Here is a 20,735-nt window from a genome sequence, read left to right as displayed (position 1 = left end):
TGAGTGCTATTTTCTTCTCTGAAGATGGCATTGCATCTAAAATGAGCATTCAAGTTCACTCACCCACGAATTCGTCTTTGATTCAATTGAAAGAACTAAATGTTTATGAAATGAAAAGCATTTGGCACGATGAGAACCAAAACTCATGGGCTTGGACACAAACGCCAATGCCTCTATTATTAATTGCTTCGGTTATTGTTGTCTTATTGACAGTAAAGTGACAATAATAATAACACGTATTTTTAATATTAATAGTAGTTTAAACACATTTTGTATGATTAATCAATAAATGAGAAAATAAAAACACCACTGGTAATTTTGCTAGTTTTTGAAAGGACTGCGAATTCCATTTAATTATGTTGTAATGAGCAATCTTAATCCAGAAAATGCACCCAGTTAACCATGGTTACCAATTTATTAAAATTATAAAGTTGTGAATGTTGCATCGGAAAGAGAAAATCCACAAAGTATATTAAATTTCTATAAGCAATTAGTGCAACCTTGGAAACGAGATACATTCGCTTACGGTTCATTCAATTCAACAGTTTTGAATGAAAATGTATTTGCTTACGCCAGGTAAATATAACAAAAGAATCAGAATTAGCTTTTAACCGATGACATAAGAACAAAATCCAGTTTACTTCAGAGAGCTTGAAAATAGTGACACATACTGGATGCTCATAAATTTGGGTAATCTTGAACAACGATTTATTATAACAAAAATTAAAATTGGTGGAATCATTCTCGAACAATGGTCTTTGGAATTGGCCGCTGTGGGCACTGACTCTTGCCATGTACAAGGGTAGATATCACTTCATCAAAATATTTTATATTGTACGGTATATTTTTATTGGGTCGCATCGCAAATGGAAACAAAACACGCAAAATAACAATAGCAAAGGTCGTGACAGTCGACAAAGTATGATCAATCTATTTTCGAAGATGGAAAATGTCATTTCGATTCTTCAATTTCATTTTCGTTGCGATTGTTTTTTCTGTTCGGAAATTGTGGAAACTAGTATTTTCTTTGCCTGACTAAAATACGTTATCCATGTTCGATTTTATTGTGTACTCAATTTGTCGTTTAAAATAAGGGTTTTCGACATTTCACATTTTATATTGGCCCATTTTGTTTTCATATTTCTTTATCGAGCGGTGACTTATTGTGCTTTTCGTATTTGTTTGCTTTTATTTGCAGTGCGACAGTAAAGGCGAATGAAGTCATTTTAGAAAAATATGATACTATTATTTTGAAAACAAAACACGACCAAGGCAATGGAGCTGGGCCATCAGTCATCGCAAATGTCGTATTAACGTTCGGATTGTTAGTCGTCGCATCGATTGTTCATATTATTTTCTAAATGGGCGCTAATTAATTGAGCAATTAGTAGAATATCGTATATTTAAGCCGTCGATTTTATTCACCATATTTAGACATCACACGTTTCTATTCATTTCATTTATTGGCACTTTTTCATTAAAGATATGTTTTTCTCGTTTGGCACAGGCATCCAATTTGGTTCGAAACACACATTTGATTGCCATCTTCAAGAAATGCGCACACATTTGGTGCGAAAAATTGTAATGCAATAATAAATGTGAAGGCGAAAAAACGAATAAAATGATTTTAAATGATGTATGTAATGTGTTTCAGTTGCAAAATTAATTGCATTATTTGCTTTGTAAAATTCACTTTGCGCCATCATAAAATCGCTTAAAAATAAACGTGTGTTCGAAAAAAAGCATTGAATTTATAATTTAATATTCATTATGAGCGTAATGTAATTCTCATTCGAATCGTTAACTGCGAAAATTCCGTTGGAAAATGTCCAAGAAATTGCCTTCTTATTCACCCTGATAGTAAAAGTACCATTCAATTCTATATTTAAAAGAAACGTATAAACGTCTGCATTGAATTGAATAATAGAAGCGAGAATAGCAAAAAAGTGCCATAAAGTTGAGTTTACATTTTCAATTCAAAATGATTAACGCTTTTAAAAACGCAAATTGTGCTCAATTCGTGTCGGCGTTTTTTGTTACTCTTTCCTTTTCATGTCTAGAAACATTTATTCTGTATAGTTTTTGCCTCTTCCACTTGTTTTTTCCGTCTTAATGTTTCGAAGAGTTACCATTTAATTTGAATAGACACTGAATGCACGAATTGTTTGTATGTTTGTGTGCTTACCTATGACGTAGTTGTATCCATCCAAAGTGAGTACACATTTTCGTGTAGTTGACGCGGTATTTGATGACGATGATGAGCAACTGGGTGATTGATGTCTTAATGTCGATCGACTTTGTGGCGATCTATTTGCGGATAGATTTAGTGTTGGTGTAACCCTTGATCCACCTGGATCGGATTGACATTTATGCACTAAGTCTTTTGCACGTGAGATGCACTTTGATGTGATACGTTTGTAGCTGGCGTCATTGCGACGCAATAAATATTCTTTTGTTTTAAATTCGTCGGCTGTAGTTGCGATGGTTGGCGAACATGATTTGTCACTGTTATTTTTCCCAATGTCATTATCATCATTATGCACAACGGATTGGCCACCGTAGTCAATGCTCGATTGTAATCCATCACAACTGCTATTTTTTGTGATTGTTGGCGTACCGACAGCGGCAGTTGCTGTACTTGCGGCAACAACAGCAGCCGCTGCCACTGTATTTATATTATCATCACTAATCGAATTATCCATAACTTTGAGCAAAAGCGTATGTTTTTATTTAGCAAACGAATCGAAAATACACAACCAGCATACACACCACCACCACCACCAGCAACACCAGTTACCAGTGTGCGTGCAAAAAGTTCCGTTCGTTATTATTATTAGCACCCAGTTTGCAACAACATTTCACTCATTCTCCTCTTTTCATTTAATGTCGTTTTTGTCGACGTCGTCTGGGTATGCGAACGAGCCAATCAATGAAAATTAGATGAAATCAAATAGTGTATAAAATGGGAATATAAATGGCTTCCTTGTTACTTGTTTCATCGTTTTTTCGCATTCGATTGGATTTTTATGACGTTGGACATGTTTATCTTACATATCCGAATGACTTAGTACGTGCTATTTGGATTTACGGTCGTTTTGTGTATACTTTTCGTGGCGGAGATGATGGTTGTTGATTTAATTTTGCTTTTTGTCTCTTCCGTTCTCTCTATTTCCGAGCTTTTATTCTAGCATTCGATTAACGTTCCATTTATTGTAAAAGTTTTCCACGAAGTTTTCACATTTTTCTTTTGACCATATTTTCTTCTGTTTCTTTTCTTTTTCGTTCCACAATATTTGTCTTTCACTCTCTTGTGCGAATTTTTGGTACGCAATTTCTGTTTTTTTTTTTCTTTTTTCGTAGTTCGGGTTTTCTATCTTTCGTTCGAAATTATTATTTCATTTTGTTCAATGTTCATTGATGTGCTTTACACTTAATTTGATATCAGCTTTGGTTAAGCTGAATTTGAGTTTTATATTTTATTCTTGTGTTTTCTTAATCCAACTTTCGGTTTTTTGGTATGTCTGTGTGTGGCTTCAGGGTGAAAATTTTTCTTACTTTTCTTATGTGTGTGTGTTCTTAGGTCTTTTTTAAACAAATTAAATTTGGTTGGAAATAGCAAAATTGTCTATAAATCACCAGTGAAATTGGTTCCTTTTTCCTCATTTGACCTACTTTATTTTATTTTATTTTTTCACATCTCTTACCGACGAACAAAACAAAGTGAAGCTGTTAAAGTGTGTATGTGTGAGAGTGCCTTTTTTCACAATAAGGATGTGCTTTGGTTATTGTTGTATTTCAAAAAGGAATCATCAGGTCGTGATGATATCTGATCGAAAAAAAAGAAAATGTGTTTTCAGTATTGTCGTCACGTTGTTTTGCGTCGTTTATCTGTATCCCGAACACGTTGTTTTGGAAGGACAGAGTAAGAGACTGAATTTTGTGCTACGCTGAATTAATTCGGAAACATAAAATTTTAATTTTATTGGGTCACTTCCCAAAAACCGACCCTGAATAATAATCTGTTTGCACTTTGTGTGCACGGAACGATGAACTTTTTCTTCTTTTTAATTCGACCGCTTGTTTAAATTTAAACATCTACATTTTCCCTAGAGATTCTCATTTCATACAATTCAAAAAGAATTCTATTCAGTCGTCACTTTATATGTCGTCAAATTAACATTTAAAATTCCCTTTTTTCGGTATATGGTGTGCAGAATTTGCATAGTTTCGGTAAACAAATTGTTGCGAATCAAAGAATAAAACAATGAAATGACTCCAACCGGTGAATTGTAAGACTTTTGCAATCAAACGCCCGCTTTTTATTTTATTATATTCATTTGAATACATTCAGTTGTTATTATTCATGTTTCTATAGTGGATATCATGCTGGAATGATTACAACATGGTGCAATTCAAACGGAAAATATATATATTTCTCTCATTTTTTTCGCATCGCAATATTTTGTAGGAAAAATGTTGGATGGTGAAATGCGATAAAAAACATTGCGCGTCACAACCCGTACACATCGTGCAGGTATCAACGGTGAAGCTTACGGAAAAGAACAAATTCATTTCCATATTTTCTTTTTTGGATTCGGGCACATGATGAATGGCAATATGGCGATGAATAGATGAAGATTTATTTTTGCTGTATTTTTTGCACTTTTTCAAAAGAAGCTCATTCAATTCGATTTCATTTTTCAACTTTTGCAACTCTCGCTCTCCAAGTAAAAGTCACACCGCAAACAATCAGTCAGTTGTTGATGCTATATATATATATCTATGTACGAAAATGATTATACGTGTAGATTTTTTCGTATTGAAAGGGAAAAAGATATGCGAGAGAGTTTTCGAGCACAAAAATATTGTTGTTTGTCCAAGGGGAGCTACGAATTGAATGGATGTTTCTTTTTTTTCGCCTTTTTCTTTGGGGTACTCTCATTTTTGTTAACGCAGTTCGTTTTCTTTTTTGTGGCAATCAACATTTCAGTGGCTTTTGGCGAAACACAAGGAAAATTAGAAAATTTGGAATCGGGTATATAACTCGGTTTCATTTTTCGAATGCGAAAACTGCGCGCGTACAGATCAAGTGATTAAAGAAATCCTGTAGTAAAATTGAAAGAACACAAAATGGAAAGGAAAAAAAGGAAAAACACTCAAACCAAAAAGTCAATTTTTCTCATTTTGTTTACCAATTCATTAAATTTGTTCATCTGCTTTGTTTGTCGTCTTATTAGCCTGCGCTTTTTTCGTAATTATAAACGAAAAAAAAAACAGAGCCAACGGACTGAGTTTTGTTTGACTGCGAGCGGTGTGTGGACGAGTGGGGCAAAGTAAGATTGATTGCGATAGCGAGAGAAAAAGAGAGCGACAGAACGCAAAAGAATATTCACATTGTGTCGTCATATTTTTTTCGCAACAAAATGACGTCAAACCGAAATGTTATACGATATGACGATTTCACGTCGGAAGTGTCACAAATGCTTTATACGAAACAAACATTCAATTATAACTATATGCTTTATTTGCGTATTCATTGAATTCCGAGCCGGAGTTAGCGAATATGAAAACGAATTAATTCGTCTATATAAAATTCGGTCTGTTGGCGTCATCGTTGTTTGTTTCGTCGCCGTTGTCGCTGTTGGATTTTCTCTTTCCAAAAGTTCACTCACTCGATTTTAATGTCAATGTGTGAATACAGTTTCGTAAATCGATTGAAAATTGTGCAGAATATTCGAATGACATGGTTTTAAATGTATTTTCCAAATAGAGTGTGGAAATTCGCATCGTCGCACATGAACGAAACGTTTTCAAATATATGCAATGCGTACCAGCGATCCCATAAACAAATAAGTAAAACGAATTCGCGAAAACTTTTTCAATTCTTTGAAAATTGACAAACTTTGTGGTTAAAAAGTTTCTACCATACATTGTGTGCGAGGGACAATGTGATGTAGATGTGCCTTACAGATGGAGTATTAGAGACAAAAGCAATCATGAAGTAATATTAAATTGCGGTTCAATGTTTCGCATTCGCGGTCCTCTTCCTTTTTTTTGTATTTATTTTTTCAGAGTGTGGTGTGTGTGTGTAACCAAACGACATTTTACCTTAAAAGCATTGCAAACAACACACCACTCGGTACATTTCATTGAAAACATAGCACGCAACATTGGCCACAGCAAAAAAAAAGTTCCATAAAAAAACACAATATGTGCGCTTAGCGTGTTGTTGATTTTTGAATTTTACCCTGAACAAAAATGCCCAGTGACATGATTTCAAATTGGCTGTTGAATTTTTTATAACTTTTTTTTCGCTGCTGTGTCCATGTTTTTTACTTCTTTTTCCCGACCATGGTTATGTTTATCTATTCAATATTGCCATCGCCAAGGCGCTACATTAATGAAGACCTTCTCAAGCACTTCCATAAAAGAGATTCTACTTATCATTGAGAGATGAATGAGAGAAAGAAACCTCTATGTATGGTAACGCTCGAAAAACACTCGAATTGCATCGTCATTAAATGAAATGATATTCATAACATGAGTGAGAGGGAAAAAAATCTATCGCTGAATAATATTAGCACCACGCTGCTCTGAAGAGGTTTCGTTGATTTTCCCACTGAAATTAATAAATTTTCTACGTTTATTATACTCTTTCTCGCCCCGTTGTGTGTACATAATGAATATGGAATTTTAACTGGCCCATTGCGTATCATGCACTAAATTGCCGTCGTCATTCTTCGAATAAGTAAAATATAGAATAAAACAGAGAGCGAGAAAAAAAGACGGTAACATATACTCTTTGCACCTTGTATTCAGTACAATGTATTGTATAACCGTAATCAATTTAACAAGTTTTTAATTGGACAATAATACCAAGTTTAACACCAATTCACCTGTGATGTGAATGAAATATTATACACATAGTATATGCGATATGTTGAGACAATTTTGATTAGTTAATTGCATTCACTTTTCAATTCAAGTCGAAAGAAGAGAATTAAAGAAGCAAAAAAAACCTGTCACACAGAATACATCACGAAAAATTCAAACACAGCAACACTTCAGTATCGATGTCAATTTAATAACCAGATTAAAATTGCACAATCACACGAACGCAGTGTATATTGATTTTTAATATACGAACAACTTTAATTTAAACAAAAAATCGAATTGAATTTTGAGTGAAATATACTATTTCAATTGATGCGATGTGAGAACAGAATTAACGATTTTATCGTAGCAAAAAACGGTTTGAATGCGCTAAAAACAATTTTCAACACGTCAATTCGCGATATATACGAAAATTGAATGACACTGACAGATGAACGAATAAAAAAAAATAACGTATCAAAACACAACAAATGAATAAAAAAACAACAACAACAATCGATGGCAAAACGCACAATATTTTGAATTTGTGTGAAGAAAAGTCTGTTAAACGCGACGCACTCAAGACGTCGATTTCAACGAATTGAAAAACAGGAATGACGTGAACGCACATCGACATCGTATCACATAAACAGAATACCAGTTAAACAAGATGGATTTTGTTTCTCAAAGCAATGTTTCACGACATTGGCCACCACATTAATATTAATTTATTTTATATTTTCGATCACTTTCATCATGCGGTATTTTGCCCAAGTTTTTTTTTCTGTTCATTATATGATATAACTTAAATGATCTTCCGTTATCGTTGCCCCGAAAAAAAAAAGTTTGATTGAATTGATTCTTTGCTATCAATTAATTTGATTGATTCTTTCACGCGCGAATGAGCGTATCCGACGATCTTTTGCTCGTTTATTCAACATTCATTACATCCGAATGAGTTAAGAGTTGAATGCGAGCAACAAAATACTATCCAGAATCAGCGTCAGCAACAACAATCGAAGCAACAATATGATATCCGTCTGCAAGTTGTTGAGTAATAACGTAAGTTTTCCAGTCTTTTATTAATAACTGATTATCAATGAAACCTGTTTTCTTTCGGAATCGCGGTGCGCGTTCGTCTATAACACTCACACAAGATGCCATACATCTTTTAGTTCATGTTATTTTTAATATGCGAAGCACTTTTGGATATCTTTTTCTTACTTCTTTGCTCTCTCACTCTCTCTCACTTACTCACTCACTCTCACGCTCTGTCGATTCTGACTCTCGCCGAAAAGTTTTTCATTCGAAAAAATTGGAGCGTTTCCGAATAAAGTTTATATCGCTTGAACATTCAGCACTTGATCTATGGTTTCGGTTATATGCTCTCTAACTATTCACGCGAGCGAATATTTTCTCATCTGTATGTACAGAGAGTTATCGAAAGAGAAAAAAAAAACCAGCAACGAATTTTAGAGCAGAAAAAAAAGAAGAAAATCGAACAAACTTTTCTGTCAGTCGAAGATAAACTCCTGAAAAACTACTGAACACACGGAGAGTCAATTACATTTGTGTTGTGCGAGATCAACGTTGTTATGAAAATTGGATGCGTAACACCATCCGATGGATGTGAACGAGTCGAGCGAACGAGAGAAAATCATGCAACGATGATGATGATGCCGACGACGACGACGAGAGAGAGAGAGAAAAAAACTCACGTAAGAATGAGAGAAGAAAGCGAGCACGCGCTCGAGCTCGTTTTGCGCGAGCCGCTCTCGGCATCGACACCACCGCCACCGCCGCCACTGTTTCCCATATCTATTTATTTCATCTCGTATTAATAGTAATATATACTCTTTTATTATTAAGCGTCATAAGATATGTGTGACTGATATATTTAATGTTCGTTAGCGTATGCACTCGTTTCTCTTTCTCTTTTTCGCATACTTTCATGTGATTCATGATTCGCGCTTAGAATATATAACAAAAATGATAAAAACAGAAAAAGAGCAAGTGAGAGAGATGCGCGCAGTCGAAGAGTGTGTGTGCGATTAGAATTTATTGTCTGAGGCCTTTAATGAACGACATAGTATCGCATTCTATTCTAAATTGTTTATGAGCACGTATATAGTATATCGTATAAGTATTTTTACGAGAAATCGTTTCACATCATGGGCCCCGTAAAACGTACGCACTCACTCACTCTCTCGCACACATTCTTTTTCTGACCGCAATATATTTGCTTTTTGAAAATGATTGTTTATATTCAGTGTTCGGTCTACCAAATATTTGTGTGTTTGTGTGTGTGTATTATTTTTAGTAGTTGTTTGTTGATTTGGTTTGGTGTATGGCAAAAGTCTATGCTGTAGGACGAGAGAAATCATCTAGTATTTCACATTTCGAATTCGCCTTAAGTTCCAAAAACTCATCTACTAAGAAAACTTGTTTATTGTTTTCAATGTTTTCTTGTGTATATCGTTTCAAATCGGGTATCGTTTACACAACATATATGAGAACCGAATAGAAATTCAGGCAAAAGAATATCCGAACAATATAGAATGCCCAGAATAATAAACAAATTTTCGTAAGCGAAAAAAAAACGAAGAGAAAAAAAATATCATCTCAAGTTGATCCCATGATATTCCTTCGGAGATAAGGATTCGATTTTGTACTGGTGAAAAAAGTACTCGCAATCGAGTTAGTCTCTCTCTCTCTCTCTCTCTCTACCTCGTACGGTGTTACCCTTGTGCTACACAAATCGAATTCCATATCTGTTCAACGTTGAAGAAACCAACTCAATAAAAAGCAAAATTGTTTATTGCAAACTTTTCTTTCTTACAAATCGATTTTCATTCAAAGCCAAAAGCCGATTTCATGTGATCACATCGAATTGGTTGCGTGTGTTTTTGTCAATAACGTAAAAGAGAAAAAGCACTTTTGTCAACAATTTTCGGGACACAAAAGTTTATGTGCACGAACGCATTTGACTAAGCGTTCGACCCCATTTTCCACGATTTAGTTTTATTCATTAGACGACCGTCGTCTTCGACATTGTCGTTACCACTATGAAATGAAGAAAAAAAATATATCCTAAAGCTGTTAAGTGATTTCTTTACATTTGTTTTTGCCACAATCAATATTCCTTTTGAAAGTTTTCAATGGACGAAGACGCGAAGTCAACAAGATGTTTCACTTTAATTAATTGTGCAGTCGCTTTTCTTTCGTTTTTTTCTCTCTCTCACTCGTTTTGTTATTCGCATGTCCTTGCGCACAGCTAACGAACCAATTATTCAAGCTTTCGACCACACTTTTCCCGCGTCAAAAAGAAACCGCATCGAAGGACACACATATCTTTCTATTCAACTTATCTCGTATTATTTTTCAACATCGCTTTCGCGCTAATTGAAAAGAGTATTGGCTTTGAAACGGCAATTCTGAAATAAAACCAACTGCAAACCAAGCTCATTCAGAAGTACACCGTACTCATTTGTATTGGCACGTTCGCGCTCGTTCTCTCACTCGCTCTCATTCTTACTCTCGTTCTCTCTTGGCAAACAGAATTTAATACGCAAATAATGTCTGCACACTGTGTCTTAAGTAAAAATGGTTTGCCTAACAGATTTTGGTGGCTGCTCAGTAAATTTGCATATCTCTTATCAGTTAAGACACTGTATGCCATCGTTTTTTTTATCATCTCCGTGTACGGTTGTTGAAGCCAAGGCATGGAATATAAAAGAGGATCTGCATTGATGGCCGTATGTTGAATTTAGTAGGTTCTTTTTTTATCATTCAACTGGATTTACATCTTAACATATTTTTTCTTTCAATAATAGCGTCAACGGCTATTCTGTATTTTGTAAATGGATTGAAATAAATGGGTAAAAAGATGTCGCTTGCACAAACAAGTATGAAAAAAGTTTTTGAAACTAGGATAAGTGTCAATTTAAATGCGGGCACTATATTTTTCCTAACATTTTTATTACTTCAATAAGATGTTTTTTGCGTTCTAATTAGCAGCCATCATTGCCAATTGCCTTCATAAACTTTTATGCATGAGTTGAAATGAATATAATTGAAGTGTCGAGCAAAGTGCATTTTTAAAATTAAAATCGGAGAGATTACACTGAATGAAATAGTGTAGAATATAAATGTCCAATTATTTGTAACAATGAGGTTGGAATGTGGCCTTCTAATGCGAATGACGTACGCACTTCCATATGTATTTGGATGATGTTAAAAATGAAACCGCAATAACCAAGACAATGTTCAAATATGCCACTGTATAATCCATATTCAACACCGACTGTGAACGTTTATTGAACGGCATCGAAGCTGGGTGAAAATCTTTTTTGTGGTAAACCGACAACAGAAAGTGAATTGTATGCGCTTTTATGATGAATTAAAATGAGATGAGTTGGATATTTTCACAGCATCACCATGAAATAGAATTTATAGCAGCGTCGTTAAAATCCGAAGCCAAACCTGATATTCAGCTCTATTTTTCCACAAATAATAAAACAGAGCACTCATGTGAATGGGCCAGAGCTTATGTGTACAAATTCAAATTAATCGATTTATAATTTTCACTGCACAAACACAATATTTCACCTTTTTTTGTGGCAAAGAAATCCCCATCTGGTCGAAATATTCTTATCTGAAGGGTAAGACATGCCATTCAAAGCAGGTTTTTTTTACCAGTTAGCATAATACATTTCTCTCTCACACTCTCATGATCTGCATTGACGCGACGTTGCGAATTCTTCAATTTTTCATTACTTCGTTTTTAGATTTTTCGATAAATCGAAATCGATATCATTATTTATGCTCTCAGTCACGAATCGTGTACTTATATGCAAAAGCAATCTATATTCATAACTTTCAAGTATTCGAAAATGGAAAAAGAGCGCGTGAGAGAGCGAGAAATACAAAAAGTAAGGAGAAAAAAAGTGCCATGACTCACAAAAGTTCAAAAACACATGATTTGGAAGTTGAAAATGTGAAGTTCAAAAGCACGAGTGCATCATGTGCTTGAAGCAATTTCGGTTTTGATTTTTGTGTAGAAAGGCATATACTTTAAAATGGCGTTTTGTTTTTCTTCTAGCAACTTTTCAGCTCGTCAGACCAGCCCCGAGCAAAAACGAAATCAAAAAAAAAAAACCATCAGCATTTCAAATCGAAGAGTGGTGGATACAATTATGACAGAAAAGTTGAAAGCAAATCGCAGAAAAATTGGTGGCTGTTATCTTACTGTATGTGTGTTTGATAAATTTTCTGATGCAGTATTTCTGAATGGGTAAAAAACACACTCTCGCATAACCGTCTAGCTCGAATCAGTGAAAATATGATCAGCATTTGAATTTATTGCTTGGCTTTTTCGAAATACTTGATATTTACCGAGGCGTGAAGTAGAAAATGCGCGCACTATGAAAAGTGTTTACATTCGATTTAGAATGTTTAGAAAATGATGGCGAGAACGAAATAAATATACATCTATATATTTTGAATTTATGAGTTTATATAGCTCATTACTCTTTATTTATTACGCATTTGGATATAAACTATTATGCTCATTCTCTCATTCATTTTAGATGGAAAATATAGTAATTTTGCAATCGTTTTCATTAATTTTATAATGCCTCATCAAACATGTAGCATTTTAAGCAAGATACTTTGATCCAAACCATTTTCCCAAGAGTAATTCGCTTGAATTTGTGAATTCCAGCAAGCTCATCGCTTCGGGCACATCGCGCCGCCGAAGAATATTTTGCAGAGTGTACGACTAAAATATTAATAGTCATCATCGTCATCATCATCGGCGGTCGTGAGTAACGAGGGAGACAGAAGCATCGTTTGCGTATTGTGCGATGGGCTTTTTTCATGATAATGTGTTGCTCACATTTTGCCGCAAAATCTTGTCATTTTTCCCCCATCCTGTGCGACAATCAAATGCATTCACAATTGTTTATAGATGAATCGTCCTAAATATTATCACGCTCTTACGTCATTTCCGCATTATGCTTGCCTTAGTATATGCATGCATTTATCAATATATTGCTTAACTCATTCGATGATACACATTCCACAAGCTTAGCATTAGCGAAAGGGAGATAGAGCGATAGATAGAGAGAGAGAAGAGTGTGTGTGTGTGAGAGAGATGGTTTTTAGTTTGCCTATAAAAGTTGATGCTAAACACCACACCATCGGCATCGACTGTGTAAAAGTTTTGGCATGTGAAATATTCGTGCGCTCGGCTGAACATTTATGATTTCAGAATCTCAATTATGCCGGAGTGTAGGACATATTTGATGTGTATTATACACGAAAATCCGCACATACACTGGCTCGAACGAAACATGAATACAAAATGATTCTATTATAACGGCATTGCGTTGAATTAATGAGAACGTGACAGATTCAAAATCAAAGTAAAATCCACAGTTTTGAAGCCGGAGGCAAGTAGAAAAAAATGTGCACAACAAAAAACCACAAATAGACGAACAATTAAAAATGGATGAATCAATATTTGCACACGAAGACACACCGCACTGAATGAATGAGTTGTAATAGTGAGCTGCGTTACAAACTATTTACTGTTCGTGAGTAGACAAAAAACGAACAAGATTTTAATCAAAAGCCGCATACAAATTCATTTCGATCGTACCCCGTATTTTATATTCCATCCAAAATGGGTTCCGTGGGCTATGCCAGTACGATTATCCTTTGAAGGTGTTATCTTCTATCGTTGAATGTAATAAACCTATTAAAAATATGGTTTTATCTTGTTTAGGCATTTATTCATCGTCTATTTTGTGGCTTTCATTCACATTTTACTGCAATTTATTTGGGAAAACTTTTATTCTTTTGCCCGATAGCGTGCCGACCAGATTTGTATGCAAATTATTGGGCATTATTTTTATTCGGTGATGGCATGATCGACGCTTGCCTATCCACCTCAATCCATGTCAAAATCGTGTTCCTTTCATTTCCATTCCATCGTCCACATGTATACATGTCAAAATTCGATAGCTTTTACTCGACTTAAAACCGTCAAATAGCTTGTGTATTCAAAAGAGACGGGAAATGAAATTCAGATACGAATCAAATTCATTTTGTTCGTGATCGCCATTCTTTTTCTATTATTATTTTGAAGGAAAAAAAAATGTTGATTTTCATTCCATTCGAAATAAAATAATGAAAAATACGATGGTGCAGGGGAACAAAGTTATTCTAAAGAAAACCGCATCGAAGCAAATTCACAGAACGCTCAATCGAAGGACAAGTTTGATTATTACAAGCATTGTTGTGGCCGTTACACAAAAACGAGCTTTTTCCCTTTCACTCATTCTCTCTTCGCTTGTCTAATTTTCATTTGGAAAGCAATGTCAATTTAATCGGCAATCGATTGAAAACACGATTTGCCTCATTGTTGGTTTGATGTGATGTTCATAATTCATAGATTTCTGTCCCTATGACAAAATCGATTATTATTTGGCAATAACGTCAACGTAAATATGATGGGACTCGAAGTGGAAGGCGAAAGGATAACAAACACATAAAATGCTCGATGTATTCAAACACACCAGCGCATGCTACATGTGTTTCATAAAAAACAACAACAAAAATATTGCTAGTTTTACACATGATAATATTGAACAGCTCATTCGCAAACCGCGCGACAGCAACAGCGACTTCCAATCAACAATAAACAAATAAATACGTTTTCTATCTCTATTTTTGTCGTTATGCTATGTGACCATGGTTTCGTCGAACAATTTTCGCATTTGCATACACTGTATCATTCTGTGTGTATTTTACATTGTACAATCTTGGTCATGTCATTTTGGATAAAACATTTGTATATTCACCGAATATATAGTGCTCTCTGCTTCGGCATGAGAGTATGCTCGATTTTTTCTGCGTGCACATAAATAAGTGCTGGAGCGAGCTCAAATTCGGCGTTAGCAAAAGACATAGGCATATAATATTGAAATTACATGGATTGGAAAAAGGCCAAAAAGAAATGCTTTTTAAAACTGCAAAAAACATTGAATACCGTCAGATGGATCTATCCGGATAATAATGTACACTTGTTAGGAAACTAGAAGGAGATCTCTTATTCGTTCGGATCTTACAAAATTCATACCCTTAAGGGGCTTTTGAGTATTTCAATCTAACTCAAAAATGTCCCCTCAAAAAAACGTTGAACACATCTTGTACACATCTATACCGACATTCATTTTGAGTACCAAGTCATTTTTACAATGTTGTGCTTTTTTATTAGAGAAGACGAAAAAGATACAATTGGCGCATAGATCCATCTGACGGTAATCCAAAAAAAAAAAAACGAAAATAGATAGAGGCACTCGCAAAATGTTTAGATGTATATACAAAGCGCGACAAAAGAGCCCCCTGATCAATCTGATGTTTATTCGTCAATTCGTTGAACTGATATGTATACAAAAAAACATGTTCAGCGACCAGGCGAAAAATTGAATACAAGTGAAAAGCACATGCCTTTTCATAATGGCCATTGACAGACGCTTTTAAAAGTGCGAGGCACTTTTTTTAGATAATTTTTTTTCTAAAAGATTGATCCCTGTATATGTACTTGTACTCCCTCATCACTGAATAATACGCATAAAATTTAGATTGATGCAGACTTAGAGATGGATTGAGAGAGAGAGAGAGATAGAAAAGTAAACACCATTGAAAATCGATGCGATTCCAAATCAATTTTTAAAGCTTCTTCTCGATCTCGTCATTTCATTCACATAAAGGCCATTCGGTAATGGGAAAATATTAAATTGAAATAATACATGTTTAACTCTTTTCATGCGAATTCAAATGATTTTTTTTATTTCTTTGAATGCATGGGAGTCATTCGTTCATCGAAATCAAAATTGATCATAAAAACTCTGCACAGGTAAACCTTCTACGAACGTCATTCGTCGAAGCGGAATGTATGAAGAAGATATTTGAATGTATACAGACAATATAAGAGAGGTAGCGATAGAAAGAAAAAATGATAAAAAGGGGCGACCGGTTCAAAAAACTTCTAAAGACCTATGTCAAACCTTTCAAAACTGATTATGCATTTTAGAATAATGCGCTGTAATAACGATGCGATGTGAATGGTCGTTTCACAAAACATGGTTTGTTATTGAAGATTTTGAATCATTTGCATCAGTGATTTGATGGCATTAAAACGGCAACGAAAGCTGAAACGAAGACGAAATGAAAATGGAATGAGATAAAACTACAGTTAGAACTTCATGCAAATGGCCATAATGAAATAAATTACAAATACACGCACTGGAACTTCAGATAATGAACAATATGAGCGCTCACGTACGCAATAATACTTTTGCATTCGCTTCATCTATGCCCCTCGTCTCCAAAGAATTAAGAATATTTTCTGTTTCCCTTTCTTCGTTTGTGTTTTGCATTCCTCAGCGCGGCAACCATTTATAAACGAATCACATTAGAATTTCGTTCACAATGTTTTTCCACCTCATGGAAATTTTTTTTATGTAAATTTCCAATATTACATCGTTTTTCTTGAACAAATTCCTTTTTTATATGCTTTTTTCCGTTCGTTTCGTTTTAAATAGTAATCAAAATTTTTCTCATGCTATTCTTATGAATATACCGCTTTACATTTCCCATTTTGACGTCGACGTCGTTGTCGAATATGTATATGATTTTTTTTTTGTTCACTTTTGCCATTTGTTTGACGATAGAAATTCAAATACATACAACAGCAATGGAACTGTGAAAATGAAATGGAAAACATACCCTCATGAATACGTCGCTAAAAATTTGCGCTCACATTTTCATATTCAATTTTCATTCTGACGGTTGAAAATGAAACACATTAACAAACACAGACAATTGGAAAGTCGATAAAGAAACCGCCCCCGTCGGAGCCCGGGATATTTTACGTCAAAAATCGCACGAAATCAAGAGTAAATGATGCGCACTCGAATGATGCGAGAAAGATGTGGATTGTGTAATATTCGAGCAGTTATTAGTATTTTTTGTCTCACATAAATTTCAAATTAAGTATAAAAAAAGGTTAGGTGACATCGCATTGGGTCACAACCCATGTCGAACTCACATTTCATGCATATCACTTTGAAATCATATTTTGTAAAGTACTTTATGGAAAGAATAAAACCGAAAATGGTTTAGTCTCTTGTGTGATGCAAATATCAAACGATAAACTCTGTCTCGTATTCTCTTTTGACCCGTGTGTGCACAGGCACACTCTCGACACATTTTCCAGCAATTTTAGTCCCGCATTTTATCTCGGAGTTTGTATTGCATTGAGCAAAGTGCATTGAGTAACAGCAACAGTATGTGCTCGCTTGCAACGTCATATTTATGGAAACGTGAATGTGAGAGACACAAAGAGAGAGAGAGAGAGATAAATACGGTAGAGAGATAGAAAATGAAAGAGCGGTAAATGCTTATGCAAAAATCTCGATTGGAAACACCAACATATGAAAACCACTTTTGCATTTTATGCACTCGGAGAGTGAAACACAGCGCTCTTCCAAAGAGACCGATTGAGCAAGCGCGCAAATGAGATGAAAATTTGAGCGATATTTTAAGCAGATTATCTCCATGCAAATGATGCAAATTCATTACGCAGGTGGAAAAACACTTGTGCTGGATTTTGTTAGTTACGTTTGAGGGTAAGATAGAGATAATATAAGCGAATAACACAAGTCAAAGCGATGCAAGAAGTGCATACGAATCACATTAGATGGAACACATAATTCGGTGATAGTGGTTGACAGTGATGGTGTTAGTGTTTACACTTCGAATATGACTTTATTGATTCAATTTGCAGTCGGATGAAGTGGTTGAACGGTGGACAAGACTTTTGAATAAAAAAACTGCTCTGAGTCTGTGTCCCTGTGTATGTAGAACGTGCCCAATTTTTGCGGGCTTATTGATGCTCGGTACAAAAACACCTACACATATATAATAACATAGGTGTGTTATTTATCACCATCGTATTATTATTCTTCTCATTTTATGCGTTGAATTTGATTAATCTCTCGACGAAAGTAATTATTTTCATAGACGACGTTGTGCGGATAAAACGTGCATACAAACACACCTAACACCTCTATTTGTCTGACTTATAAGCTTGCGGTTGGATAAAAAGATACAGAACAGATATATGAGGTGGACAAAGACGGCTCGAGGGGTCTTCATCTCTCTTCTTATGCATTCTCTCTCTTTCTCTATCGGTGTATATGGACACATCAATTTAATTACATGGCCAACAAATGCTATGGCTCTTGCACATCGTTGCCAATTCAAAAGTTGTGACATATTAGACTAGGTTATTAATGGCGTTAGTGCGATAGCTCGATTTGCTTGGTGTAAATGCGACACTTTAATAGCTATTTCAGTGCGCATATAAAAATCAGATATTTTACTACTATTACGATGACAGAACGTTAATTACGATGACGGCAACATCATCATCACCACCATCCAATACACAAACTCGAACTTCGGATGCATAAATATGATACATGCTATCGAATGATCTCATCAGTTCAAGTGGTTGGAGGAGGAATAAATGACATTCCTTCGACAAATACCACCAACGCCATTGATTTTCGTTGGCGTTCTGTTGTTACCTGGCCGATGCTACTCGATTGTTGTTGTTGTTGTTGGCGTTGTTTTGACAGGCTAATGATAACAGGTTGATATTTGTAAAACGAACCCCTAATTTTCAATAAGACCATTCTGTCACTCATTCAAGGCAGATCCATGTTGACGCCGCTTTGATTGAATGCCAGCCGAAAAGGTCTTTAGATGGGTAATTGTTGGATCAGAAAGTCATTTGCTTTATCGCGTCGCTGTTTATACAATTTATGTGAATTTTAAAACAACGCTAAAACGGCAACATTTTTCACAAGTCACATTTAGACGTTATTTTACTTCCCAATGAAAAAAGTCATTCATTCTTTCTTTCCGTTAAAAAAATCATTCGCCAAACAAGTAATATCTGCAATGGATATACTGAGTTCTTTCTATTTTTGGCAAAAATGTGAGAAAAAACTACCAATGCAGTGGATGATGATATTTTATTCAATCTATGTATGTGATTTTGTTCCGTTGTTGATTTACTATTCCGACCTCGATGTATTTTCGTGTGTGCTGTATTCGATTGCAAATTGAAACAACTTTAATACAACCGAAATGCCTCAAGCATATCAATTTTCAATCAGCGAATTTTATCTTTCTAAAATGTCTGTCACAATACCGTATCTAGATAAATTTGCGTCCTTGTATGAAAAGAGAAATACATGTCTTCAAATAGAAAATATCTTCTCTCTCTAAAGAATGATTTTTTACGAGTCGAAATGTATTCAATCGATATTGATCAGATACAGAAGCACGAGAAGGCGTTTAATGAAATGCTCAAATGGAATTGAAATATCTGAAATGACTTTAGTGAAAACATTGCAATTTTTTGTTTGTTCACAAATGGTAGTAACACAAGTGAGTAGTAATTTTTTTTCGTTATTGTACTCGTATAAAGGTGAAAATCGTTGATTTTCATCGATGTGAATATAAAATGATAGCTCTACATTGAAATCCACTTGTGACATAAAAATAACGCGCTACAATAATATTTTCAATCCATTCGTTTGTCGCTTTTTCGTGTGTAAAGAGATATGAGAACAAAATTTGCATTGACTTGATTCTCTTTTCGCCTTCTTTTCTGCCACATAATGCCACATATCTTTGGTGTTACTCATGTTGTCATTTGTCGTTCTATTTATTTATTCGTTATTTTGTTGTATTCGAATTCTGTATTCAATAATGTGTATGTGTGTGTATTTTTTTCTCTGTCATTTGATGTCATTCTCTCGTCGTTCCTTAATTCGCTTACAGTGCATTGAATCGTAGAACACAAACACATTTCAATAGCAAAAGAACGACTGACAACGAACGTACAAGAGAGACGACAGAGAGACAGAGAGAGAGATAGAAAAGTGTCGAGGATATTTGCTTCCACTTGGACGAATGTTCAAACAAACGCCCGTGTAAATTGTGCAAAAATTTGTTACCCTTGGAAGCGCAAATTTATTGATTTTTATTTTGTTGTTTTGCTTTAAGCTGATTTGTCTCCAGTTCACTGATAACGAATCGCAACGGTATATGCTGGTTTTTTGTTCTTCGTCTTGTTCGAAAAATGCTATGAAACAAGAATACGAGAATCGTATCCAGGAAAAATCGCAATATCTCGGCATACGAACAGCAAAAAGAAGCATTGGGAATATATGTGTAGCGCTTGATTGAACGTTTCAAGCTCATGTTATAACGAAAACAAGCTTTTGATGCTGGAATATATATACAATGACAATATCGTCGATTTCAATTGTTCGATTTCCGATTTTCGTTGAAATAACGAGAGAGACATAGAGAGAGAGAGAGAGAGAGAGAGACCAATCAGCTTACATCGGCCATTTCGGCGGGAATTGACACTTTTCTATCGCTTTTTCTCACTCTCCATTTTTGTTTGGTGAAGCGTATATAACTGATCGAAGAAAGGCCATTACAGTCAGATCAAAGCAAATATACCACTTTTGAGAAAGATACACATAAATTCTTTGAGTGCGCTGAACATATTCCGCAATCAATCCTCGAAACAGTGAGACAGGCAGAGGGTGTCTGTGTCACTTTTCGCTCTCGAGCACCATTTTCATAACGGAAATGAAATAGCAAAAAGTGAACAAGATGTTTCATTGAAAATCCAGAGACATGACAGAAGGAGACAAAAAGAGAAATTGACAGAGAGACAAAGAGAGGAAGACAGAGAGAGGGAAAAC

General features: G+C 35.1%; 1 protein-coding gene across 9 annotated transcripts in view; it reads right to left on the bottom strand.

Moving 5' to 3' along the window:
- LOC116341770 (calcium/calmodulin-dependent 3',5'-cyclic nucleotide phosphodiesterase 1-like) overlaps positions 1-20,735 on the bottom strand; it is an 83,106-nt gene that overhangs the window by 44,662 nt on the left and 17,709 nt on the right. For 3 of the 9 annotated variants that reach the window (XM_031769049.1, XM_031769048.1, XM_031769047.1), the window contains exon 2: positions 2,186-3,531. The exons of 1 other annotated variant lie outside the window; for it this stretch is intronic. In XM_031769049.1, the coding sequence (XP_031624909.1) occupies positions 2,186-2,702 (517 nt within the window). In that variant the 5' untranslated portion in view covers positions 2,703-3,531. Of the gene's footprint in view, positions 1-2,185; positions 3,960-8,380; positions 8,408-20,735 lie in introns of those variants that run through there. 5 more of the 9 variants (XM_031769051.1, XM_031769053.1, XM_031769046.1 and 2 more) reach the window with 4 other exon arrangements.

The sequence above is a fragment of the Contarinia nasturtii genome, unplaced genomic scaffold, assembly GCF_009176525.2.
Source record: "Contarinia nasturtii isolate CC-2019 unplaced genomic scaffold, AAFC_CNas_1.1 Cnas_scaffold_745, whole genome shotgun sequence".
Classification (NCBI taxonomy): Eukaryota; Metazoa; Arthropoda; class Insecta; order Diptera; family Cecidomyiidae; genus Contarinia; species Contarinia nasturtii.
The sequence above is the reverse complement of the archived record's forward strand: the minus strand, read 5'-3'. Positions and strand labels throughout refer to the sequence as shown.